The following is a 24449-nucleotide window of genomic DNA, read 5'->3' as shown; positions in this document are numbered from 1 at the left end:
GCACTCACGTGTGGTGGCCGAGGAGCCAACAGCCCCCGCCACCCCTCCAAACCCACGGCTGATGTGCGACGGCTCCGCGCCGTTAACAGCGCCGGTGGGATTGTCATTGTAAAAATTGCGATTGTAAAAATTGCAACTGGAAAATCCGCAGCGCAGCTCAACTCTCCTCGTGGCCTCTCTGCTGTCCGCTGTTCAGGGCAGCCCCCTCACCCATGCCCAGAACCCTCCCGGAGACCCCGCGAGCTCCCCGTCGGGAAGCCGTGCCCCATCCAAGACCAAACACCAGCCCAGATGTTATTATTTAGGAGTGTTGGTGCTGAGCCAGGATCCCGCACAGCCCGACCACAAGCTACTGGGCACTCGTTGAGGTGGTTTGGGGGTGCAGCCGCCTGTGGGACCCCAGCACTGAGCTGCCATTGACTGTGCTGGTTTAGTGCTCCGATACTGGTGGAACTGGGGTGGGCAGTGCGCAGGGATGCTGTGAATGAGGGTGGCTGGGTGCAGAGTGCCCCCCCCAGCCCCCCTCTCCTGCTCCAGACCTCCCTAATCCCCTTTCACTGACTCCCCTAGAGCATCCCCCCACCCCCCAAATCCACCTCCACTGAGGCCCCAGACCCCCCAATCCTCTTCCACTAACACCCCCAGCGCCTCTCCTGCGCTAGACCACTCCCCAATCGCCCTCCTCTCCTCCTACCACCCCCTCTTGCCCCAGACCCCCCCAATCCCCTTTCACTGACCCCCCTAGAGCATCCCCCCACCCCAGACCCCCCAAATCCCCCTCCACTGACACTCCCAGCACTTTCTCTGCCTCAGACCCCCCCAATCCTCCTCCCCTGACCCCCCAGCACCCCCTCCTGCCTCAGACCCCCCCAATCCCCCTCCCCTGACCCCCCAGCACCCCCTCCTGCCTCAGACCCCCCAATCCCCTTTCACTGACCACCCTTAGAGCATCCCCCCACCCCAGACCCCCCCAATCCCCTTTCACTGACCCCCCCTAGAGTTTCCCCCACGCCCCAATCCCCCTCCACAACCCCCCCCAGCACCCCCTGCTGCCTCAGACCCCCCAAGCCCCCCTCCACTGACCCCCACTATAAAACCTCCCGCCTCTCTGCCCCCCCATCACCCTACTGCCCTAGGACCACCCCCGCTCCTCTCCGCCCCCCCAGACCCTCCCATCACGCCCCCCCGTCCCCCCCGACTCCGGCCCCGCCCCTCGCCCTGGCCACGCCCCCTCCCTGACCACGTCCCCGTGGCCGTGGCGCCGCGGCTCCATCGCGCCCCCTGGCGGCGGCGCTCCGGCCTCTCCGGGTCCTCCCAGCCGGAGACGCTCTAGGCAGCGCCCGGCGGACTCGCTGCTCCCGGCGGGCCCGGCCCGGGCTGGGGGGACGCGGCGCTGGCGGGGCCCGACCCGCACCCGGTCCCCGAGCCCGAGCCCGGACCCGGCGGGCCGGGCAGGGGACGGGGCCGGGGCTGGGGGCCGGTCGGCGACGGGGGCCCGAGCCTCAGCTCCCGGACGGCGGAGCCGGGCAGCGCCTCAGGTACCGACCCGCGCCCCGGGCCTTCCCTCGGCACCGGCACCGCGCCTCGGCCCGGGGCCGCCCGCATTGCCCCCGGCCTCCCTTCCGCTCCCCTGCCCCCCTGTCGTCCCCCACGGTGTCCCCTTGCACCCCCTCCGCACCCCCCAGCCGCCCCCTTGTACCCCCTTCCCCGTTACCCACCCGGGACTCGCCCCTTCCTCATGACACCCCCCGTCCCGTCCCCACGGGCTGTGCGGGCCCCTTCCTCCTCCCTCCAGCCCCTTCTCCTTGTCACCGGCCCCTCTTGCCCCTGGAGGTGCCCCCCTGCAGCCCTTCTCCTCCCTCCCGTGCTGGTGGGGGGCGGTGGGTCCGTTGCTGCGTCTCACGGGTGGGGTGCTGTGGGGCCATGGGCATTCCCACGCGAGGTATCTGTGTGCCCCCGCTCAGGGCCCTCACGGTGGGTGCTGGGGTGCTCTGGCCCTTTGGGATTAGGTGGACCCTCTTCTACAGTCTCAGGTTTAAGAGAATTGCTTGGAGGACGGCAAAGACTGGGGGGGGCGGTTCTTCTGAAGGCCTGGGGGTACGGACAGAGCTGCCATAGGAGCAGAGGGTTTGGGAGGAGAGTGCTCGACCCGGCTGTGAAATCAGGAAGGGTGAGCTGTGCTCTGGAAACCGGGCCAAGGAGGGCTGCGAAGGCTTGAGGAGGGTTTAGGTTTGGGTTCCTGGGAGGATGCGGTTGCTGGTTTTAGGAGGCACGTGCTCTTGCTCGCAGGGAAGCGTACCGTACTATTCGGGTGTCTGGTTCGACTAGTTAAGGCTCTGAACTGACAAACGTCGGAAAGGTGCGTGTCGAGAGACTGGAGAGTCTCGGTGTCTGCGTGAAAGGGATGCCACTAAAATATTCAACAGCGAGGAGTAGCGGGAAGCTCGGAGGGAGTGTTCAGGGATTTCACAATGTTTTCTTTTCTTGTTTGTTCAGTTCTGACCATAATAACTGTTCAGGATAGGTAACAGCACTTCTTTCTAAACCCCTTGCAGGTTAGACAGATGCAGGTGGAGGGAACGCCAGAGAGAGAGAGGAATAAAGAAGAAAGAGGGGGCAAAGGTAATGTGTTTTCTACAGGATTTTATTTTATTTTTTTTTACCGAGAGAATTGATGAGATGGGAGTGGGAATGCAGAGACTGTAGAGGACAAGGCCCCTAGTGACCAGATTAGATGAAGCAGAGAGGGATCTGTTGCTAAATTATTGATCAAAGCCTGTAAGGTCAGCACGGAGTAAATCCATACGGAGTCTAGAAAAACAAATAGGATGGCTTGAGCAGGAATGTTGAGCGGGGAGCGTGTGGCATTAGTACTGTTAGGGGTGACAGGTATATGGAGGTGGCAGCTGGCTTGATTCGTGCCCGAGCTCCTTCAGCTTGCTCAGAAGGAAGCATTCCTCTTCTGGAAGGCTCTGCAGGGTTAGGACATGGTAGGGAATTCTTCAGGGGCCACGGCTAAGGCAGGGGGTTGCGGTGAAAGGTGATTTCTGTTCTGTTTTGATGTAAAAAATGAAATGGGACCCCTTGGTCAGCTCACCGCCAGCTCTTCCCGTTGGCTCCGCTCTGTGCCGCGAGGGAGTTTGAGAGCAGCTATGCAACGTGGTTTTGCACAGAGATGCAACTCTGTGATTCATTGTTTAATTTGGAGTGACTGGTGAGGCAGATTCTGGCATGGCAGAGGGAGAGGTTTCCAATAGCCTTTTCATTTTATTTACTGCTGTAGTGCCAGGCTGGTTATCCATATGGCTTTATTGTCTCACACCTCAGATGGAGACATCGTTAGCTGTTCTCGCCAACTAAAACATGGCATCCTCTTGTGTTATCTGCTGCTGAATCCCCTGCCCTAGAGTGGATGTGGAGTCCTTTAAGTTTGCAATAGTACTTCTCACTACTAGCACGTGCAACTCCCGCCTGCTTGATACTTGCACTTGCTGACTGTTGTCAGATAGCGGAATTTTTGTGTTTTCTGGCATTTGTTACTTTTCATAGTCCAAAGTAGGACAGCTCTTGTGTTCCCTTGCTTTTAAGGCTGCTGGTTCTCTGACCCTTAGGGACCTGCCACTGGGTGAAGGTCCCTTCACATTCCTCAGCAGCAGATGTGTGTGACTCCTTGTACCCTCACCACCCCCAGCCATTCAATATTACTCTTGTGTTTTATTTGCACTACAGTAGCTCTGATAAACCACACTGCTGTGTAGGATCCCAAAGCCAAGAAGTGAAATATCCCTGATTTTTAGTTTTTTTCAGCTGCAGACTGTGTATATTTTCAGAAATTACAGGAGTGGTCTGTGCAGAATTATTTTCTATATTCATATAAATACAGGTAGTTAATTAAAAAAAAAAAAGTGCTCCTGCCTTCCTTCTGATATTTGAAGGGAACTTCAGTCACAACCCCCCACCCCCTGCTTTTTAATATTCTCTGGTTTTTAATTTGTTTAATTGTTTTCTCCTTGTCAGGTGGAAGATGGGACACTTTCCCTTGTGTTTTAGGTGACTCTGACACCTGGTTACCATGAAGTCCCGAAGGAGATAGAGGGACAGTAGTGGGAATTTCTTCTCACGCCTCCAAAAAAATCCAACAATTGCCTAATGGTAAGAAAGCTGATATTTTTAATTAGCCTCACATTGTACAGTGGCCATTAATCGAGCAACACATCAAAGAGTTTGAGATCCAAACCCACTGGGCCACGTGCAGGGGGATCGGGGAGGATACAGGCTGTAAATGCTGTGTGTTTGGAGAGGGCGGGAGGAGTTGGTTTGAAAATATGTTTTGTGTCCTCTCCCCAGGGATTACCTCTTCTGCGGGCGTCATGGGGAGCTGCTGCAGTTGTCTGTGCAGAGACAGCATCCCAGACAACCATCCCACCAAATTTAAGGTCAGTGTTGTGTCTTTATCCCCATCAGAGAGTCTGTGACAGCACTGACTACTAGCCAAGCCCAGCATGGGTTGGACTCCAGGCATGAAAGGAAAGAAAGCCTCTGCTCTTGCAGAGAAGTCTTTCCCTTGATAAGATTTGCAAATGCGTTACTGTTTTGGTTTGTTTGGATTTTTTTTTCCTTTCCTTAAGCAACCTCTGCTGCAAATATGTTTGTATTTGCAGTAGAAATTGCCTCTGCACTGAGATTCAGCCTGAGCAAGGAAATGGGGAACTGGAGAGAAACCTTTTATTGCTCAGGGCTGTGTTCCAGTGTCTGTGCTGAGACACATCAGCTGAACTGCCAAGCGCAGAGTCTCCAGGGCTGCCGGCTTGGCGCCTTCTGCCAGCAATGAATTCATGCTCCCGGCTGAGAAAAAGGCATCTCTGTAAATGAAGGGGGAATCCACGGGAATTCCAGTATCTTCCCGGGTGGGCTTTTTGATACCAGTGCCCTGAGTTTCCTTACGTGAGCTCTGTGCCCTCGGCAGGTAACGAACGTGGACGATGAAGGTAACGAGCTGGGATCTGGGATTATGGAGCTGACACAGACGGAGCTCATCTTGCACACTCACAAGCGAGATGCTGTCAGGTGGCCCTACCTCTGCCTGCGCCGCTACGGCTACGACTCCAACCTCTTCTCCTTCGAGAGCGGCCGTCGCTGCCAGACGGGGCAGGGTGAGTGTGGGGGAAGGAGCGCTGAGGTTTCTGTTCCCAGGCAGCCAGGCTGAGCTGATGCTTGCGTCTTCCCAAATTCCTGCATCTAATGAATCAACAGCTTCTTTTGCAGCCTCTGTTCGCCCAGAATACAGGAGTGTGCATGCACATACAATTAATACTCCTGATTAAAACGCTAATGAGAGCAACATCGTGGCTCAAGACCTGGGCATAAATCTAATGGTCTCATTTTGCTAGGGCGTCGGTGCTCATGAGGTAATTGGTGAAGCAGGCTCGAGCGTTGGACGGGGCGTATTTAATGTCAGAGAGGATGTTCATTACACTGTCAGCTCTGTGCTTCGGTACCAAACGATGCACAGATGTGGTAGGAGGGGTTGGGCTTCTTTCCTTAGGAGCTAGAAAGTACTTTTTGCAAGACTGAAGCTTTGTTAAGCATCTTTTAACTCTGGGGATAAAGCGAAAGGGCATCACCTGCACCTTTCTGCAGGTCCCTCTTGGGGTTTGCTTATTCCACAGAGCTGCCAAATGCACGTCGGTACCAATAGTTGAGCACATTTTGTTTTTCTCTCTGCCTTGGTTAGTGCTAGTTCTACTTAATGCTTTGCATTTTGTGTCTGGCAACACTTTGTAACGTAGAGGGAAAGGAGTTTTACGTTTTACTGATTTTATGCATGGGGATGCTGTGCACAGCGAAGGAAGTGAGTCACCCAGGAGCACATGCCAAGTCATCAGCAGCGCTGGGAATAGACTCCAATTTTACAGTGGTGCCTGTTAGTTCCTTTACCAGTCTGTCTCTCTTGCTTTTAAAGAGCTGAACATTTTCTTGGCGTCTGCATCCCCGGGAAAAAAAAAGTTTGTTTCCTCATTCTATTAATGTGTTTGTAAACTCCTCCTTACCCAAAAGGACTCCGCCTGACTGTTCGGTGTCTGCGTAAAGCACTGCGCAAATCTGTAGCGCCGTATGCTCCTTTTTAATATTTATGTGAGGGGGGGTTTCCTCTCCCGGAGTCATGTGCTTATCAGTTGCCAGCGATGGGAATTGCTTGTCTTCAGTTTCTGTTTTGCCTTTTGCAGGATGCGGATCAGTGATTAAAATCCTGCGCTGCGTGTGGTTCGGTTTTGTTTAGGTCCAGGTAGTGGTGATAAAGCAGAGCCACTTGCTCTTCATACATTACAGAATTTTTAGCAGGCACATACTTACTCATCAGTCTTAAAGCAGACGGAAATGAGAGGGATGGTGTTGTGTTTTGATGAGTTTTTTTTTTCCCCTTCCTTGTAGGATTTTATTCTGCTTAGTTCATTTTATTTGGAGGACTCCTTCCTGATGCTGCTCCCCACCTTATATAAGGCAGATACAGCTCTTTTTTTGGCCAGAATTTTTAAAACCTTTTTCTTTGGGGTAGCAGCTGTTGTTGCCATGCTGTTCTCGTTGCTATGGTTTTTGTGCGTGTGTGTGCGTGCCAGCTTGGAATTGGTTAGCTCTGCGCACACCGGCTCTGGTTTGGGCTGCTCCTTTGGGGAGATGCTGTTTAATTCCGTACATTTTTGAAATACGACGTTCTTGTCCCTCCCTCACGTGCACACTTCACAGGGCCCAGTTCGGCTTCCAGTAGCCACTGGATAGACTTTTCCCTGGTAATGAGAATTGGACTAGGTGCCAAGTTAAAATAGAAGATTAGAGATGAAACGAGACCGGTTAGCCTGTCCCTCTCACACCTCTGCTCGTGTGGGGTTGATCGTCGTGAGATAACTGGGGTGCTCGCTGTTTTTCTTGTAATAATGCACCATTTGGTCAGATGGCAGTCATGGCATTGTATTTTTGTTGATGCAACACTCTGCTGAGTTTGTGGTTGTTTTCCTGTGGCTGTGGGTTGCAGGGGTTGATTGTGTTATAAACAGCAAAAGAAATCAGAGTTGCCCGTTCGTTATATTGCCGGGAATTATATATAATCTCGCTAAAGCAGGATTGCTTTCTTGCTTTTCTGACCCTCCTCTTTGTCACTGGGCAGGGATTTTTGCCTTCAAGTGTTCCAGAGCAGAGGAGATCTTTAATCTGCTTCAGGACCTGATGCAGTGTAACAGTATCAACGTAGTGGAAGAGCCTGTTGTCATCACCAGGAACAGTCACCCCACAGAGCGGGAGCTCTCCCGGACCCCCCAGGCACCCAACAGTAAGTCTCCTTCGGTGTCTGGGGAGACAAGGGGGGAACACAGAGACGTGGGCGACGTCCTCAACTGCTCGTGTGAAACTGCCCTTTGCAGCCCGTGGATCTCTCCCGTGTGCTGCCTCGCTGCTGACCCGTGTCTTTATGTCCACATGTGCCCCGTGCAGCATGTTTATTTTAAAGCCCCACTTGTCTGTGATGTGTCATTTTGTTTCCAAGGAAACAGCAACAAAAAGCCCTTCAAATAGTCAACCGAGTTGTCACCCTTCAGTTGGTTTCCATCTGGACCGCTGCCAAGTGGCCTTTTTTAAGTGGCACCTACAAGGATCAGGCAGCTCCTAGAGGAAACCACATCTGGAAGAATTCAGATTTGCTCTATTCCTGTCTCTGTTAGGAGTGACTTAAATAAACTTAAACAAGAGGGCCGAGCCCCTGTGTCTATACTAGGTACTTTGTCGTAGGGATCTTCCCCAGATGGGCTGATTCTGACTCACAGGGTGCAGTTAAGAGGCCAGCTTACTGTGAAAATTAAGTCAACTCTATTTTGTACCAAACCAGTGCTCTAATACTTCTCTGTCTCGATTCTCTCCCAGGTCTGGGGTACACTGTCCCAGGATTTCCCAATGGATTTCACAGCTTCCCTGGAGAAACCCTATCATACTCCGCAGCCCGCCACCCCTCTGTGAGCAGCCTGAGACATTCCTCTGTGGGTGAAGACTCTACTCATGCCCTTATTGGGCCTGAGGAGCAGGTAAACCTGGATGTCCTAAATTCTGCTGTTTCCAAGCAATGCACAAGCAGCTTGTTTTGCTAGCAGTCCTGTGCAATTCTGGGCTGCTCTTACTCCAGCAAAGCTCAGGGGATCCTCATACCTTGTCATCCTTTTTTTTTCTCTTGCTTCATTTTGCTCTTGTAGACTTCATCTCTCTTGACACTTCACTAGAACAGATGCTGTATCGAGGCTGAGTTCACTTCCTTGATCTGCGAGTGTTTGTGTGGCAATTATTTAACAGCAGCACTTGGCTTGTGAGCCCAAGTCACGTCGCCTTATCTGTCAGCTATTGCTGCAACCCCTAAACTGATGTGCAGATGCATACCCAAGTTCAAACTCTTTTTGTTTTTGATGTTCAGCTCTTTGTTGTCAGTTTTAGAATTTCAGATTTTTCCCTACAAAATCCAGCTTGTCTCAACCATGTTCAGAGAGGCCTAGGTAGGTGTGAGTGCTGCAGTGTCACCAGTATAAGCTGCTCAAGGAAATAGTTTGTGAGTGGCTTTGCTTTTTGTTCTGTGCCGTGTGCATCGAGCGTGAAATAGATGATGTGTGTCTTCTGTGGTTGGACTCCTTTTTGTCTCTCCTTCAGCCCAGAAATGACTTTTGTGTTTTGCTTCCTAAAATCTTTTCGACTTTGGAAATTCTTTCATCTCCTCCTGCTTCATCAGCCACCGAAAAATTTTCCATTCCTATTGGTTTCTTGGCTGCTGGCAGCTGCTTTGCTCTTGACTCTTCCCTTCTTCTTTCACTGTCCCTCTGCTTCTCTCCTTGCAGTCCCACACCTACGTCAACACAGCCAATGGTGATCAGGAGCTGAGGGGCCGGCATTGTATGCACTCCTTGCCTGAAGTCCACCCTCCTTTCCCCCATAGGAACCACAGCTGCTCCCTCGAAGACCGCAACCCCCAGGTCTTTCTGCAGCCAGGGGAGGTTAAATTCGTGTTAGGTCCCACGTCCAACTACAGACGCATCTGTCGGCACCAGCGGGAGTGCAGAACGCACTTCTGCCCCCCCAACAACAACAACAACGAGTGCGAGGAGGAGTGCCCTTCGCCCCAGTGCGTCTACGAGAACGTCAACGGCTTGCTGCCCCCCAGCACCTCCTCTCTCTGCCGAGGCGGGCGCTTGAAACTCACCCGGGAGGACACGGGCTTACCCGGCTGCTCTCATCGCAGAACGGCCTTGCTGCACTATGAGAACTTGCCCTCGTTGCCCCCGGTGTGGGAGTGCCAGCCGCTCCGGCGGGGCCAGGAGGACGCGGGCGCTGGGGACGTGCTGACGCCTTCCCCCAACGGCTACTCCGAGGCTGGTGAAGAAGATCCCCTGCAGAATTACATGAACTCGGAGAATGTGGCGCTGCACGGGGGGAGCGGCCAGCGGCGTGGCGGCTTCCTGCCAAAGCCTCGGCGCAGCTGCATGCCCAGCGTCTTCAGCTTCGACTTCCCCCGGCCCTGTCCAGAGCAGCCCCGGCAACTCAACTACATCCAGGTGGAGCTGGAGGCTGAGCCGTGCAAGGGACATCAGAACCCACCGGTGCCCCGTGTCCCACCTCCTGCCACCCACGAAGCCCGCCGGACGGACTCCTACGCGGTCATTGACCTAAAAAAGACAGCGGCCATGTCCAGTTTGCAAAGGGCCCTGCCAAGAGATGATGGGACTTCGCGGAAAACTCGACATAACAGCACTGACCTGCCTCTGTGAGGGGGAATGCCAAGTGCAAGCCCTGTGTTGTGGCTTTGGTGCCTGCCCTTCAGCGTGTTGCCCGGTGTGACTTCCATTCGCCACTGCCTTCTGCTTCCCTCCTTACCCCATCACCTGGTGTCATGGGATGGCTCCTACAGCTGATGTTAAGGCTAGTCTGTCTGTCTGTCTTCCCCTCTCTGTCTCGCCCGTGTAGTTTGTTTTTAAAGCCTTGTGGGATATTTGATTTGCTGTTTGAGGGCTGAATTTCTGGTGAGAGGGGCAGAAGGTGCCAGCAATAGCACCAGCACTGCGTGGGTACCGCCTCGGATCGGGTTAGCTCTGCTGTTGCCTGGCAGCTCCCTGAGCTGTGCCAGCAGCCTGGCTGCAGGGGCAGGGCAGTAGCGTGGTGGAGGTGTGTTTCTAGAAGCGAGTTGCTTTAGGAGCTCCACTGCAAATCCAGCCTGTTTCCCATGGATTTCCTGCCTTGCGACTCCAGGCGAGCTCTGCCGCTGGGTTTTGCCTTGGCGTTTCGCTGATCCCTGAGGACTTGGGAACTCATGCTGCGGTCTTTTCCCCCTCAGCTCGCTCCTTTCTCCTATTTTCTTGAAACTTGTAGAAGCTTTTTATACTTCTGTCCCTTCCTCAGATTCGATTTAAATTGGGCAACTCTAGAAATTAATAGAGGAGGACAGACAGCCATGGGCATAGACACTGTGATCACATAAACCTGATTTCCTGAAGAGACCCTGCTTTGAAAGAGGAGGCGAAGACCGCAACTATGAGAGAGATTTGAGGTTTGGTATAGAAAACTTCGATTGTACCGTGTCCTGTTTTGATTTTTAGGGGTTCTTTTTGGTGGCTGTTCAGAAGTGTTGTCGATTTATTTATTTGTTTACTTATTTATTTATTAAATGTTCTTTTGCATCCCTGTTGTAATTGCCAAAACCGGTGCCAATATGAAACGTGTACTCGCTGTGGCTCACGTCCTCTCTCTGGGGGACAGATCTCAGAAGAGGTTGGTGGCTTTGCTGAGCTGCAGTTGGGGAAAAGAGCAGCTGTGAATCAAAAAATTTTTGACTGGGACTGACTGTCACAGGGTGGGTGGGAAATGGTGCAGGAGACGTGGGAGTGCGAGCGGAGCTGCCAGGCAGCCGAGCTTGGAGTTGTATCAAAGTCGTTGCCTACACCCACGTGCCTGGCTGGGTCCATGAGAAATACTTGATCAGTGTTTTGAGTGAATGTGCAGTTTGTTTCCTACAGCTACAGACTTGGAAGGGCTAAATTTCAGCTCTCGGGTAAATTTGTGGCCTTTGATACGGATTTTTCTCTTGATACCAGGGCTGAGGCTAAGCTGAGCTGTGAGGCCTCTGTGTGAGGTCCTGTGTAGGGTCTCTGCTCCTCTCCTGTTGCAGGATGTTCCATCTCCCCTCTCCGCATGGTGACACGCTGCAGCTTAACCCCTCCCTGGATTACTCGTTGCCATTATAAGCTGTTTCCATGAGACAGAAGTGCTCTGGGCTGCTCTGGAGTCCCACCTTTCTGCTGTTTATTCTTCACCTTCCTCCCTGAGATAGGACTTGAGAGATCCAGCGCTCTGCGGGGTGTCCTGTTGCCAGCAGAGATGTTGCCAAGCCTTGCTGTGTTCTCCTTGTCGCTAATGTTTTCTGATGTTGAAGTCTGAGCCTTTGGTGTGAAAGAGGAGAGAACCCGACTGTCCAGCTGCAACCTGCTTCTGAGGGCCAGAAACGTCATTTCTGGATTTTTGAAGTTCAGCCTTTTTGGGTTTGGTGCTGTAATGTCATATTGAAATGTGACCCTTTTGGGAGCAAGGACACATGCCATGCAGTTCAGAAAAAGTGATAAAAGTAATGGCATGCTTGTGCTGGCAGAACATGGATTTCTTGGCTTGCTGTTGCATTCTAAATTCTAAGTGCACCACATGCTTCAATTCACTGGTTTTTCTTTGGTTTTTTTGGGGGGAAGTCCTTGTGCTTGTTTTCCATTCTTTTCTCCATCCCAACCCTTGTGTGGTCTATAACTGAAAGGAAACCCAAGTAATATATTTTTATATGTATAGCAAATTACTTTATTTGAAGGGGAAAAAAAAAAAGACAAGTAATGTATCCCCCTAAATCTAGCTTTCATTTAGGGAAGTGAGAGAAGAAATTGTTTTTATTTATATTTATATATATATATATAAAAGTTAACTGCATTAAGCTTTAAATAAGCTACTTAAATAAAGAGTTTCTAAGCTGTGAGTGTCACCCTCTGGGGCAGCACTGGCAACTCCCACATGGCAGCACAGGGCAGTGCTCTGGGAGCCCCTGTGTGAACCTGCCTGTCCACTGCCTGAGCTGAGAAATGCAAAATACTTATTCCCCTCTTCCCCCTAGAAAGGGAAAAAAGGATGAAATGTTTTACATTTACACCGAGGAAGAGGTGAGGGCCCTTTCCCACCCGCACGGGAGGTTGGTTTAGGCGCAAGGGAAGATGCTGTTGGGTGTCTTGGGAGAAAGCAGGTGAGGCCTGGGGCTACTGCTTGGGTGCTTCCTGTGGCCACCAGCCTGGCTGCGTGTCTCTGATGGATGGGATGAGGCTGTTGTGAGGGTCTGTGGATTATTGTGAGCCTCAGGGATTAGGGTCTGTGGATATTGTGAGCTCCGGGGATGAGGGAAGGCACAGCGGTGCTGCTGGCTCCTCAGAAAGGCTGGGCTCCCAGCGAGCCCCGGCAGCCATCTCGTTTAGGCGACTCTAAATTAGCTTTGCTTTGGGAAAGCTGGCTTTGACCTTTTGAACTGCTGACTTTCACGTCCTCCAGACAAACTGGGTTGTTTGACTCGTGCCTCCCCTTCCTCTTCAGCAAATCTGATGCTCCCCTCCCTCCCAAGGACACCGAAAGCAGGAGTGACAAGGAGACCGCTGTGCGATAGTCGTGTGCTCACGTAGCAAATACATTATCGCTGTTCCCTGATGGCATCCCTTATCCCATTCACAGCGGAGGATGCTGCACCTATTCAAGAAGGAGAAGAAGAATTTCCTTGACCTTAAAGATGAGAAAACATAGAGCTGATGCTGGCTGAGTGCACAGTGATCCGGCGGGTGCCTTGCTGCGCCGTCCTCCGCTTTCCATCCCGTTGTGTCCTCCCTGGTGGCCCTGGGCCGGGGAGCAGCAGTGCTGGCTCAGCAGGGTTCGCTCGGGCGGTATTGCAAACTCCCCAGAAAGCTTTGGGAATGAAAAGCCGGTCACAGCTCATTGTTTGCAGTGGGTTTGTTTAATGTTTAAGCAATTAAATGGGAAACGCCATGCAGGCAGCCAGGAAATCAGTTCTCGTTTATGGCTTTCAGGGGGCACATCGGGTTCACGTCCCAGTGATTTTCTCACTTTTTTGCTTTTCTGGAAAACTTCACAAGAGCGATGCCCACATTAAGTAGCCAGAACCCTTTGAGAACTTCTTAATATTCAATTTTGCGGGTGGTGTGAAGGTGCAAGGAAAGACCGGAGTCGTGTTTGAACACTGAGGCGGCGGTTCTTGGGGCACCAGGAGCAGAAACGTCACTGTTTCACATTTCTCCCCGAGTTACAGCCCGAGCAGTGCTCGTCAGTGTCGCAGCTTCCTCTAGTGGCCGCTCTTGAAATGGTTTTGGAGGAGAAGCCAGGACTGGGTTGAAAGATGAGGACATCTGAGTTGGCATTTTCCCATTCCTTCAGGTCTTTGATCCGGGTGATAGGCAGGACGGATCCCTTCTGGTAACTCCCTGGAATCTTTCCTTGTTACTGTTTTCTTTTGGTTGAAATCATGTTTATGCAGTATGTTGTATCTTTATGGCACCTTATAAAGATGGATCTTACAGATTTTGCTTTGAGCCTTACATGCAAGTTTGCTGGACTTTCCCAATGGATGGGATACCTCACCCTTTGTGGCTGCGCCCGTAAATCTGGTTTTGAGTTAAGAAGGATTCATCCAGGGCTCTGTGCATCCAGCTGATGCCACACAGGTGACCAGGAGGAAACGAGTGAGCACGGGTACATCTGAAACCTGCCCTGGAGTTAGTCTCTGAAGCTGACTTGAAGCTGGGAGATCTCTTGCTCTCCCAAGCTTGCTTCTGCAAGGCAGAGGGTTTGCCTCCATGTTTTGTCTGTGAATTGGTAACTTGGAAAAACGAGCTGTGTTCAGTCAACTATTGTGTTTGCTGAGACTTTGGTTCCGAAAAAAAAGTTTAGGCAGCCAAATGAAGCGAGCTTGGGTAATGGCTAAGACCTGGCAGCACGAGCGTAGCTGTTGGGTTACGTGCTTGGCTGTGGAGCAGGTTTGTGTAGCCCCTGCTGGGGACTGTATCGTGTCTTCGCTGGTCTCCTTCCTCTGCTCGTGAGGTTGAAGTTCAGGGGATGGCTTGGTGAGCAGCCGTGTGCTATGCAGAGAGGATTTGACTGTCTTAACCTTTTTAAGTGGTTCTTGTTTGAGTTTTGAGTTAATCAATTGGACTTTTTCCCCTGATATTTCTTCCCTGGTGAATGCATAAATAGATCTTTTACCCTTCCCCTTCCCAAGAACCTGTTGGTCAGAATATAGCTTCTCCCAGCACTCAGTTGTCTTTTATCGTGGGAGGGTTTTTTGATTTGTTTTTTCTTTTAACCCATTTTATGTGCCTGCTTTTCCCCCAGGGAAGGAGGTTGGAATATCTGTGAGCTGTACCTGCCTTACAGGGAGAGGATGGCAAAGGAGAGGCTGGATTGTGAGGATTAAAAGATCAATATTTCTGCAAAGAGACTTGAATATGTTGGTTGTTACTGAAGTATTGTTATCTTTATTACCTAAACCATGCTGTTCACTGAGAGAAAAACCAAGCCAGGGCTTGGTATTACAGCTGTCTGTTCTCTCAGCCATTTTGTCCCAGTCTTTCCTCTGTCCCTCCGTGTGATGCTGCTCAGCCCTCTCGGGTGGTATCTTGACTGTGAAGTATCATTAACAAATGATCGTTAATGAATGCCTTGCCTAAATTCAGCTTCTGGGAGGGCTGCCATCAGTCTTTCTGGGAAGTTTGTCTTTCCCCCAAACTTGGCGTGTCTTGAAATGCCACACACGGGTAGCAGAACAGGTTTAGATTCCTGTTACCAAACAGGACCAAAGGTGAATACATTAGTGGAAATCCTGAGAGCTTTGAAGTTGGCAATTAAAGGCCAGCGTATGGAAAAGGCTAATTGTAAAGAAGGGATCTAATTTGTTTTTCTTCCATAAGTGAATGTGATTTTACAGTTGAAAGGCCCAGATGCATCTGTGTTATCTCAAGCTCTCCTCCCATGCGATTCTCCTTGTTGTTACTTGTACTGGTGTCTTTGATACTGAACATTTCTGATATGGCAGAAAAACAAAGGTGCTTCGGGGCTCTGGCCACCGGGGATTCAGTTGCTCTGACTAGAGGGGTTGATCTCGCTGTGTAATTGCTTCTTCAGGTTATTTCTATGGATATCCGTTCAGTCCCTCTTTATATCTCATCCGGATGTAACCTTACAGGTGAAGAACAACAGCAGTGCTATGTGACCCGAGGAGTGCTCATGTCCTACGTTAACGTGCACTACGAATGTATACAGAATAAATGGAATATGATGATTATCCGGTGGTCCTGTCTTTTGTTTGTGGTGCCAAGAGGCAACTGTCACATTTCCAAGTGAACTTTACTTTTTATGTAAAATTGAAAGCCAGGCCAACAATCACCGGTTGTCCTCACACAATTCAAGCTGGATTTCTTGCAACCTTTTTTTTCCAGGTCTCTCTTCCCTGCAGGAATAATGTCTCTGTCCTTATGTTGTCTACCTGGAGCAATGATTGCTGTGTTTCACCTGGCTAGTCTCACTGCGATAGGCTTAAAAAATAAATGTATGCAGAGACAGACACCTTTTCCTCTCTGTTGGCTGGTGACCCACGGGGTTCTCTTTGAAGGACTGTTCCACATGCTGCTTGTTTGAGCTGAAAGCTGAACTCACAGAAATGTTTGGATGAGGCTCTGTGGCCTGTGAGATACAGGAGCTGAAGCTCTGAAGCCACAGACTCTTTCATGGGGACTCTCTTCAGGGCAGAGCCATCGCTGGCAGTTGGTCATGAGGATGTAGACCAGATTTCCACTGAGCTGGGCATCAGGAGGAAATCGTGAAGTTACCTTGGAAATGGATGAGCTATGAGCGTAGGTTGAACATAGCAAGAGTATTCACGGTCTCTGGAGTACCTGCCCTTTAAGATGTGCTGTTTCCACCGTGGGTAGTTTAAGCTCATAGTTTGGAGTGGTGGAATTTGGGAGCTGGTGGGAATGAGGTGCTTTTGCCAATGTTGAACAATATGTGGTTTCACTCTTCCTGGCTGTGCTGATCTGCTCCTGGCACAGGGCTTTTCCATGGCTTCTCTACCATCACTCTGTGCAAAGAGTTGATTTGCTTGTTTTCCCAAACTCTCCAGCAAATGAGAGCTAATCATGCGGTAACATGCTCAGTTTAATTCCTTGGCTTATAAAATTCCCCCTGAAAACTCTTTCCCAGCAGGAATCGACTAAACCAGCTAATAGAGCCATCTGTGCCCTCCTAAGTGAGCTGCCTTCACGTGCCGTGTCTTTCCAACACATACCCACGTGTTTCTTTCCTTCACGGTTGTTCCATGACTTTCTAAAAGGCTGGAGATAAGAACTGGAAGGGATACAGAGGAGATAACACCACTGATGATAAACCCGTGTTATTAGTTCCATTCCAGGAAAACACAATGAAACGTTTTTAATTTCCCTTTCTAGGAAGACTTTGATAGCCCTGTCAGAAAGAAGTTGAAAATAGCTTGAAAATAGGGTGGCATTTGCCAGTAGTATTTGACTTGGAGTTTTCAGGATAGTCCTTAGTATTGCGGGAAAATCTCTTGGGCTGGGTGCATTTCTGAACTTCAGGTACTGATGCGGGGAGGTGGGGACCATTTTGGGGCGTATAAGGAGGTGGTGTAGAGCACCAGCGTCAGCTTGGGGGCTGGGACTGAGCGGGGTGACTGGAGGGTCTCGTCAGAAACCGCCCGCAAGAGAAGATCATCATGAAGCAGCTGATCCTCGCCCTGGTTTGGGAAGTTAAATGGTAGACCTAGAGCCTGGCTGTTTATTTCAGGAGCTGTTCTCATGGTTGTGTAGGAAAAGAGGAATATTTGTTTTAATGTGGATGGAAGCTGTTCACGTGTGTGCTATAACCTCTGTTTTGGAAATAAAACACTAAAACCAGCTCGTGCAGCACCAAGTAGAGGATACGTGTGCTCGTGTGCAGCTCATAAACACAGCTGCTTTGGACGTACCCGTGTCATTGCAGCTCCCACCAGCAGCTTTTCTTGGTTGGAGAACCCAAGCAGAGAGCAATTGTGCTTCAGGCCAAGTGTCTATTAGCTGTTTTAGATTAATCGCATAGAGCAAGACTGTTTAAATCATCAAGGGGGAGAGTGTTAACTCGGATGGGATTCAGCACCTTCAGGAGGGGTTTTAGCTGACATGGTGCTTGTGAGAGCAACAGGCTTTAATGACCAGGGGAAGCTCCTGGCGGTCCCATATTCATGTTTATTAAGTTCTGCGCTACCGTTTGTTGAGGTGAATAGCAAGAGCTTGTGTCCGGGGCAGAGGTGCAAGAACCGGGGTGGTAAATTGTCCTGGAGTTGGGACCAGTCGCTTCTGTGTGGTTTTGCCATGGGTAAAGCAGAGCCTACAGCAGACTCAGAAATTCAGGGTGATGGTGATGTCTTTAAAAAGGTTTCTATCCCTGGTGGCTCTGGGAGTGGTGTCTGCAGGCAGGAGAGGTCTTCGGGTCATGGGGGAGGCTGGATCCCGCTTTCGAGCCCATTTCTAATCCTGTGAAATGCTCTGTCGAGAGCTACTGGCTTTTGGGAGATGGTGCCCACCTCTGCAGCGACTGTTGGTTTAATAGGATTTATTGGCTTGTGTTGAAAGTGCTCAAGCCCTCCGGATGGCCAGGACGCTGCTGCTCACGGCTCATCTCCTTTGCCAGTTTTGCACCACTGCAGTGTCCCTGCGAAGGTGGCAGAGTTGGCGGTGGGCTGCAAAGGGGATCGTACTCACCTGGGAGAGAGGGAGTTCCCTGGGCTGGAGCTGTTTGTGTGTGGGCTGGGCGATTGCACTGAAAGCAAAGGAGGAGAAACGCCCAGAGCTTGGCCCCGAGGAGAATCCTGCCGTGGGGCAGCATGGGGACGTGCTGCTCCACACAGGGACACGGGATCGCTGATGTTAGAAACCGTAAATCCTTGATTCCTGTTAGACTAAATGCCTCGGCAAACAAGCGCTGTCTAATTTTGGGTCAAGAAGTGCCAAAAGCAGAATGTGTTTGCGTGTGCTGTAGAGGGCACCTTATTCCTTTGTCTTTTGGCAAGGCTGACTCCCCGTGGGGACCTGCAGATAACACTCGGTATATTGACGTTTTGATAACTACTCTTTGCTTTCAGCCAGAATTTGCTTTTTATCCAATCTTAATAAGTTGATCTTTCTATCAATCCTGCTAGCAAACAAGATAATTGCTTTATTATAGTCTCAATATCCAGCAAAGGACACACACTCCCCGGTGCTCTCGAGGGAATAAAATCTGTGCAGAGCGTTGACACGGGATGAGCGCAGCGATAGCGACGCCGGGCTATCGGCGGGAGATGGAGAGCGCGATTTCCCCGCTGCGGAGAGCTGGGCTGCTCGGAGCGGGGATGCAAGCTGGGCTGGAGGAGGCCTAGAAAATATTTAGGTTATAACTGAAAACATTTTGGTCCATTTGCTAGAAAACGTTTAGGTTATAACTAAAAATGTTTTGGTCTGTTTGCTAGAAAATATTTGGGTTATAACTGAAAACGTTTTGGTCTGTTCCGGTGTTGTTGGCAGTTTGGGAGGCCTGTGTTTCTGGTTCTCTGTTATTTCTCTGTTATTTCACAGAAATTCAAGGAATTTCCTGACTTTCTGGGCTGGTGCGAGGACCTGGTGGGTGGGTTAAACTCTGAGGGCTTCCTCCTCAGGTGGGTTAAACCTCCCCCGTGCAGGGAGGAACAGCACCTGCCTTTTAGCGCAGGGTGGAAAGTTGCTCCACAAAATAAAATATATTTTTAAAAAAAAAAAGGAAAATATGCGATTTCTGTCCAAAATAGTATGAAAGTAGAAGCGGGATTGAAGTGTATGATACATGGAAATGAGCTGTACGTAGAGGAGAGGATAGCGAAGGACTGGGAGGCTGATGAAGAGGTGGACAAGGACAGAGCAGAAGGCAGGACAACGCTGGAAACCACCTACAAGAAAACAAGAGAAGAAACCTCATGGGCTCACCGAGCCCCTGGGATGAGGAACAAAGCAGCCGGCTCCAGCTCTTTGCCCTGTGCCCCAGAGAAGCCTCAACACCAGCAGCCATCCCTCCTCCATGGCAGACCCTGCGGGCGGGCGGTTGGGTGGAAGAACGGCAGACAAAAGTCTGACGCGTTTCCATCCTGTACCAAGGGCCGCCAGTGCCTTTGTTTTGGGAAAAGGTTTGAACAGGTTTTGACGAACACAGATAACACCTCACCACGGTGACGTTTGGGTCACTCCCCTCTGCTGTGATAAGAGCTGGCCTCTTATCGGATGGTAACACTTTGACCTTGCTATCGAAGACGTGTGTTGCTCTATTCTCACCTGAGCATCCCGCTAAGGGCACAAACTCCTCAAAATCCTCATGGCCCAAAATACAAAGAAACCCTTGAAGCTGGGGGTGCGTGTGGTGGTAATGGAAAATGGAGGTCAGCAGATAAGGGGAGGGTCACTGCTTCTGGATATAAAACTGGAGAGTCCGGGCAGCTCAGCCCATCTGCTGCGGTCTCCAGGAGGGTGTGCGTGGACCAGTGGATAACTGCAACCATGAAGTGGCTCATCCTGGCCCTGATGTGCCTCCAGCTCTCGGAGGGACTCGTGAGGTGGGTGTCCTGCAGCAGCCGCTGCGGCAGAGCGAGCGGGGAGAGGGTGGATAGCAGAGCCCGGCTGCAGTTGTAACCTGCATGGGCTGCGCTGTGTCCCCAGGGGTGCAGACCAACCTGACCAGGAGTGACTCTGGCCTCCTGCATCTCCACAGATCATCGTGGTCTTAGTCCAGGCTGCATCCCTCGCCGGGGATGTGCGAGGCAGCCGAGCAGAGAGCTCCCATCGGGGCGTGGTTCAAAGGAGCCCAGAGAACTGATCATCTGAAAATGCCCAAATCTCCTCCTGATTTCCTGCTGTGTTTTGTTGTTTGTTTTTTTTTCCTCCGTGCAGAATCAAACTGAAGAAAGCTGCATCTATACGGGAGAAAATGAGGGAGGCTGGAGTGCTGGATGAATTCCTGAAGAAGATTAAATATGATCCAGTTAAGAAATACCGCTTCAGTGACGACTATGTTGTGTCTGAGCCCATGACCAGCCACCTGGATGTGAGTACCCCAGGCTCCCCTCTCCCCACCTGTCTGTACACCACATTCCCCTTTCCCTCCTCCTTCCCAGCTGCCGGAGGGATCTCTTCACCCCAGAGCCTCCAGGAGTGAAGGATTGGTTTTTTTTTCCCTGCTCTTTTTTAAGCTTCTAATTTGGACTTTAGAAAACTTTTCCCCCAGCCATGAAAAGGGATGCTTTTCTGTATGTCACAAAAGACAACAAAATAGTGGTTGGACTAGATGGTCTTCAAGGTCTTTTCCAACCTAGATGATTCTGTGAAATAAATATTTAATATTACATCTTTGGGGAGAAGAAGCAGGGTGAGAGCTCAGTCCGTTCCTGCCTACTCTGTTATTTGCAAGAGTGAGCTTGGCATTCCCGCCGCCCTGCAAAGCACGGGGATGCCAGCGCAGGGCTGGGAGGCAAAAGCTTGGTGTGTCCCTGACCCTGTGGCCAACAGAGATACCCCATCTCTTGTCTGCAGTCCTCCTACTTCGGGGAGATCAGCATCGGGACCCCCCCGCAAAACTTCTTGGTGCTCTTCGACACTGGCTCCTCCAACCTGTGGGTGCCCTCCATCTACTGCCAGACGCCGGCGTGCCGTGAGTACCGCAGCCGCGTGGCCCAGAGCTCCCCCAGCAGCAGAGCGTGGTCCCGTTGCGTGGGGGAAATTGCGGTGTCAGACCAAAAATGACCCCGGCACGCTGCTCTGGGATAGCTGCTCCTTGGTACCAGCTTGGGAAATAGTCCCCTGGCTTTATGTGCCTGGCTAATGAAGATGGCCAGATCACTACGGCCATTGTGGGTGTCCCCAGAGTGCAGAAATCGTGGTGGTTGTGCCTGACCTTTTGTGGCCGGGCAGAGGGAAGAGCAAAGCTACGAATGGTGGAGCTGATGTCCCGCTCCCTGCCAGAGCTTGTCCGACGTAACTTGCTGCCGGCGGGAGGGCGATGGGGATTTAACTGCTGCTGGCTTTGCTCTCGCTGGGTGGCTGATGTGGTTGTGATCACAGCGGCTGGTCCCTGGAGAGGGATGCAGGCAAAACTGGGATGCAAACTGGGATGCCTTAGAGATAACCGCAAAGCAGAGGAACAGCCTGTTCCGCTCTTGAGGACTTGGTCCCTGCCAGGGAAGCCGCTTTCCCAGGCGTTATCCCAGCAGAGTGACCGACGGTGAAATCCCACCGCAGCCAGGCGAGCGCGTGCCCAGAGGCTTTGTCCTCTTCTCTCTCATGCAGTCAATCACACGATGTTTAATCCCAGCGAGTCCTCCACCTTCGTCTCCAACGGCCAGACCTACACCCTCTCCTACGGCAGCGGCACGCTCACGGTGGTGCTGGGCTACGACACGCTGACGGTGAGTGCCCCCTGCACCGTCCTTGTCTTCCTGGGTGCTGTGTCCCCAAGCACCAGCTGGGTGCCCCGATGGAGGGAGCCAGGGGGACAGCCTAAGGGCAGATCTCACGTCTTGTGTAGCCAAGACTTGAGCAAACCAGGGCCTGACACAGGCAGAACCAATATAAAGTGGTTATTGCCACCTTCAGTCACCCAGCTGGGTTTTTACTTTGTTTTAACCCAATTCCTGCTAATTTTCCTAGCTGCCTGGTGATGTTTTCACCAGCTATGACTTTGCAGTGTGCTCTTTGGGCTTCCAGAGCATCACTCACCCCATCCGACGGCTGCTTGGGTTTGTCTAAGCACGCAGGCTGACCTGGCATCCCCTTTCCCTCCAGATCCAGAGCATCGTGGTCACAAACCAGGAGTTTGGGCTCAGCGAGAACGAGCCAACCCAGCCTTTCTACTACGCCGATTTTGATGGGATCATGGGAATGGCCTACCCCTCGTTGGCAGTGGGAGGGACGCCCACCGCGCTGCAGGGCATGCTGCAGCAGAACCAGCTCACCGATCCCGTCTTCAGCTTCTACTTCGCTCGGTAAAAATCTGCCGGGGCTCTCTGCACATCCTATGTGCTCCGGCATCCCTCGGCCTGTCCCTGTGCAGGTTCCTTGTGAATTTGTCCCTTGCTAGCTCATGCATATCGCACCAATTTACCAATCTCTGCTGCTATAATTCTGTGTTTTTGCAGCCAACCCACCTATGAATATGGAGGAGAGCTCATTCTCGGAGGGGTTGACTCTCAGCTCTACACTGGGGACATTGTGTGGGCACCGGTGACCCAGGAGCTTTACTGGCAGGTCGCAATTAATGAGTGAGTTGTGTTTGTACCTGATGGGCATGATCCACCCGGGCAGCTCATGTAATGAGGGTGGTACAGGTGTCCTCTAGATGAAGCTACAGCTATTGAGCAGGCGTGGACTCGAGGCAGGCATTAGGCACTGTGTTTCAGAGCATCCCGGACAGGTTTAGTTGTCAGTGGGTGCTTAAAGTGACGTCCTTCTTCCTATTCTCCTCCCAGGTTTGCTATCGGACAGACAGCGACGGGCTGGTGCAGCCAGGGCTGCCAGGCCATCGTGGACACGGGGACGTTCCTGCTGACGGTGCCCCAGGAGTACTTGGGCACCTTCCTTCAGGCCCTGGGTGCCCAGCAGACCAGCTATGGTGTAAGTGCAGAGGATGCTTTGGGGGTGCGTGTGGAGCGGCGACGTGGGGGGCTTACAAGTGAGCCAGAAGCTGTGGGCTTGACCAGGTCCCACTAAACTCATGTGGCACCTACAGAACGTGGTACTGCAGCGTGTCAGGGAAGGACGAGGTGATGTGGCACTGCCAGGGGGTACAGTGTATGTTGCCCCTGCATACGAGGGTATCTGTGCTCTCACAGCGGGTTCTGTTCCAGCCATAACCTCCCCTTCACCCTCTCTCCACAGTATGCAGTTGACTGCAGTGAGGTCCAGAACTTGCCCACCATCACCTTTGTCATCAACGGAGCTCAGCTCCCACTCCCCCCCTCCGCCTACATCATGAATGTATGTATTAGCTGAGCAGCTTCACCCTGCTGAGTCCTTGAGGGCCAGGAAAGGACCTGGTGCTTCTTGACAAGTAGCGCTGCTCTCCCTACCTGTGCGGGCAGATCCCCCCTGCCTGCGGTCGAGCTGGCAGCGTCCTGGTGCTTGTTTGAGGCTCTGACTCCCCGTTATTCCCCCCCTTACAGAGCAACGGCTACTGCACTGTCGGGGTTGAGGTCACCTACCTGCCTTCCCAGAACGGGCAGCCGCTCTGGATCTTGGGTGACGTCTTCCTCAAGGAGTATTACACCATCTTTGACATGGGTAACAACCGCATCGGCTTCGCCTCGTCAGCGTAGAGGAGTGAAGCAGCAAAATCCAGCCCCTCTCCTGGCTAAACACACCTTAGCCAGCATTGCTGGGGCGCTACAGGGTTCCTATGGACCTTTATGTTCCTTTATGTGTCTGCTTGTCTCCCTATTTCCCCGAGGATCTCTGTGTAAGTGCATCCTCACAGTCTCCCGTTACAAATAAACCCCAACGTCACAAATTGTCTCTGACCTTCTGAGTCTGTTGAGTGCCGATTGAGTGCAGAGTGATGGGTTGCGTGCCTCAGACACTCTTTCTCCAGCAAGATAAGCACCGTGATAAACTCCTAGGCAGATTTCTGCAGAGTCAGCACAGGGAAGGCAGTGGGGAAGCTGTCCCTGGGCTGCTTCAAATCTAAAGTTGATGTATTCATGTTTCTGGCAAAGAGGTATGACATGCTATCGACTCCTGATGGCTGTGGGACTGAGTCTCAGCCTTTATCTATAGTGAATTATTGAGCTTGGGGGTGACTCTGATGAAGGCAGCAGGCTCCGAGCTGCAGCTCAGCTCACAGCCTGATGGGTGCAGGGACAGGAGCGACCTGTCCTTCCCCATGCTGGTGCCCGGGGTAGCTCCTGCAGACGTTACAGCCTGGCTTCTGAGCCCTTGGCCATGAAATCGTCCCACAGCCCAGCCCTGTGCCCCCTGCAGGGCTTGTGCGACTAAGCGGGGGGCTACGGACTTTGTGCGTTGGAAAGCAGGCAGCTGCCCTCCCCCAAATCCCAGGGGCTGTCTCTGGGCCTGGCTGCACCCCAGGCTGGATGCCAGGTGCCTCCCAAAGGTGCTCCATCGCTCCCCTCCTCAGCTGGACAGGGAAGAGAAAATACAACAAAAGGCTCGTGGGTTGAGATAAGGACAGGGAGAGATCGCTCACCAGTTACTGTCATGGGCAAAACAGACTCGACTTGGGGAAATTAGTTTAATTTATTACCAATCAAATCAGAGAAGGGTAATGAGAAATAAAAAATAAATCTTAAA

The 24449-nt window shown here is 51.8% G+C and overlaps 2 protein-coding genes across 4 annotated transcripts; both read left to right on the top strand.

Moving 5' to 3' along the window:
• The first annotated feature begins 1371 nt into the window (after nt 1-1371).
• On the top strand, nt 1372-15385 carry FRS3 (fibroblast growth factor receptor substrate 3). 2 transcript variants are annotated; one of them, XM_074893556.1, is made up of 8 exons: nt 1372-1538; nt 2556-2622; nt 4018-4152; nt 4348-4436; nt 4967-5153; nt 7163-7324; nt 7912-8069; nt 8865-15385. In XM_074893556.1, exons 4-8 carry the CDS (start codon nt 4371-4373, stop codon nt 9789-9791), a joined length of 1500 nt encoding a protein of 499 aa, XP_074749657.1. In that variant the 5' UTR covers nt 1372-1538; nt 2556-2622; nt 4018-4152; nt 4348-4370; the 3' UTR covers nt 9792-15385. The 2 variants fall into 2 exon arrangements, with proteins under 2 accessions (XP_074749657.1, XP_074749658.1); XM_074893557.1 differs by lacking the exon at nt 2556-2622.
• On the top strand, nt 9788-23662 carry LOC141954244 (pepsin B-like). 2 transcript variants are annotated; one of them, XM_074893561.1, is made up of 9 exons: nt 9788-9942; nt 20046-20199; nt 20685-20802; nt 21438-21556; nt 21933-22132; nt 22286-22408; nt 22616-22760; nt 23025-23123; nt 23309-23662. In XM_074893561.1, the coding sequence occupies exons 1-9, from the start codon at nt 9914-9916 to the stop codon at nt 23459-23461; spliced, it is 1140 nt and encodes a 379-aa protein (XP_074749662.1). In that variant the 5' UTR covers nt 9788-9913; the 3' UTR covers nt 23462-23662. The 2 variants fall into 2 exon arrangements, with proteins under 2 accessions (XP_074749662.1, XP_074749661.1); XM_074893560.1 differs by lacking the exon at nt 9788-9942 and adding an exon at nt 15641-19711.
• The last annotated feature ends 787 nt before the right edge of the window (nt 23663-24449 follow it).

Source organism: Strix uralensis, chromosome 24 (assembly GCF_047716275.1).
Source record: "Strix uralensis isolate ZFMK-TIS-50842 chromosome 24, bStrUra1, whole genome shotgun sequence".
NCBI classification, from domain to species: Eukaryota; Metazoa; Chordata; class Aves; order Strigiformes; family Strigidae; genus Strix; species Strix uralensis.
The sequence above is the reverse complement of the archived record's forward strand: the minus strand, read 5'-3'. Positions and strand labels throughout refer to the sequence as shown.

Excerpts from the sequence above, each read along its gene's own strand:
- FRS3 (XM_074893557.1), top strand. The coding sequence starts at position 4,371 with ATGGGGAGCTGCTGCAGTTGTCTGTGCAGAGACAGCATCCCAGACAAC. Across the intron at positions 5,154-7,162 it reads TCGCTGCCAGACGGGGCAGG|GGATTTTTGCCTTCAAGTGT; the intron begins GTGAGTGTGGGG and ends GTCACTGGGCAG. Across the intron at positions 8,070-8,864 it reads TTATTGGGCCTGAGGAGCAG|TCCCACACCTACGTCAACAC; the intron begins GTAAACCTGGAT and ends CTCTCCTTGCAG.
- LOC141954244 (XM_074893560.1), top strand. The coding sequence starts at position 19,656 with ATGAAGTGGCTCATCCTGGCCCTGATGTGCCTCCAGCTCTCGGAGGGA. Across the intron at positions 19,712-20,045 it reads CTCTCGGAGGGACTCGTGAG|AATCAAACTGAAGAAAGCTG; the intron begins GTGGGTGTCCTG and ends TCCTCCGTGCAG. Across the intron at positions 21,557-21,932 it reads TGGGCTACGACACGCTGACG|ATCCAGAGCATCGTGGTCAC; the intron begins GTGAGTGCCCCC and ends CTTTCCCTCCAG.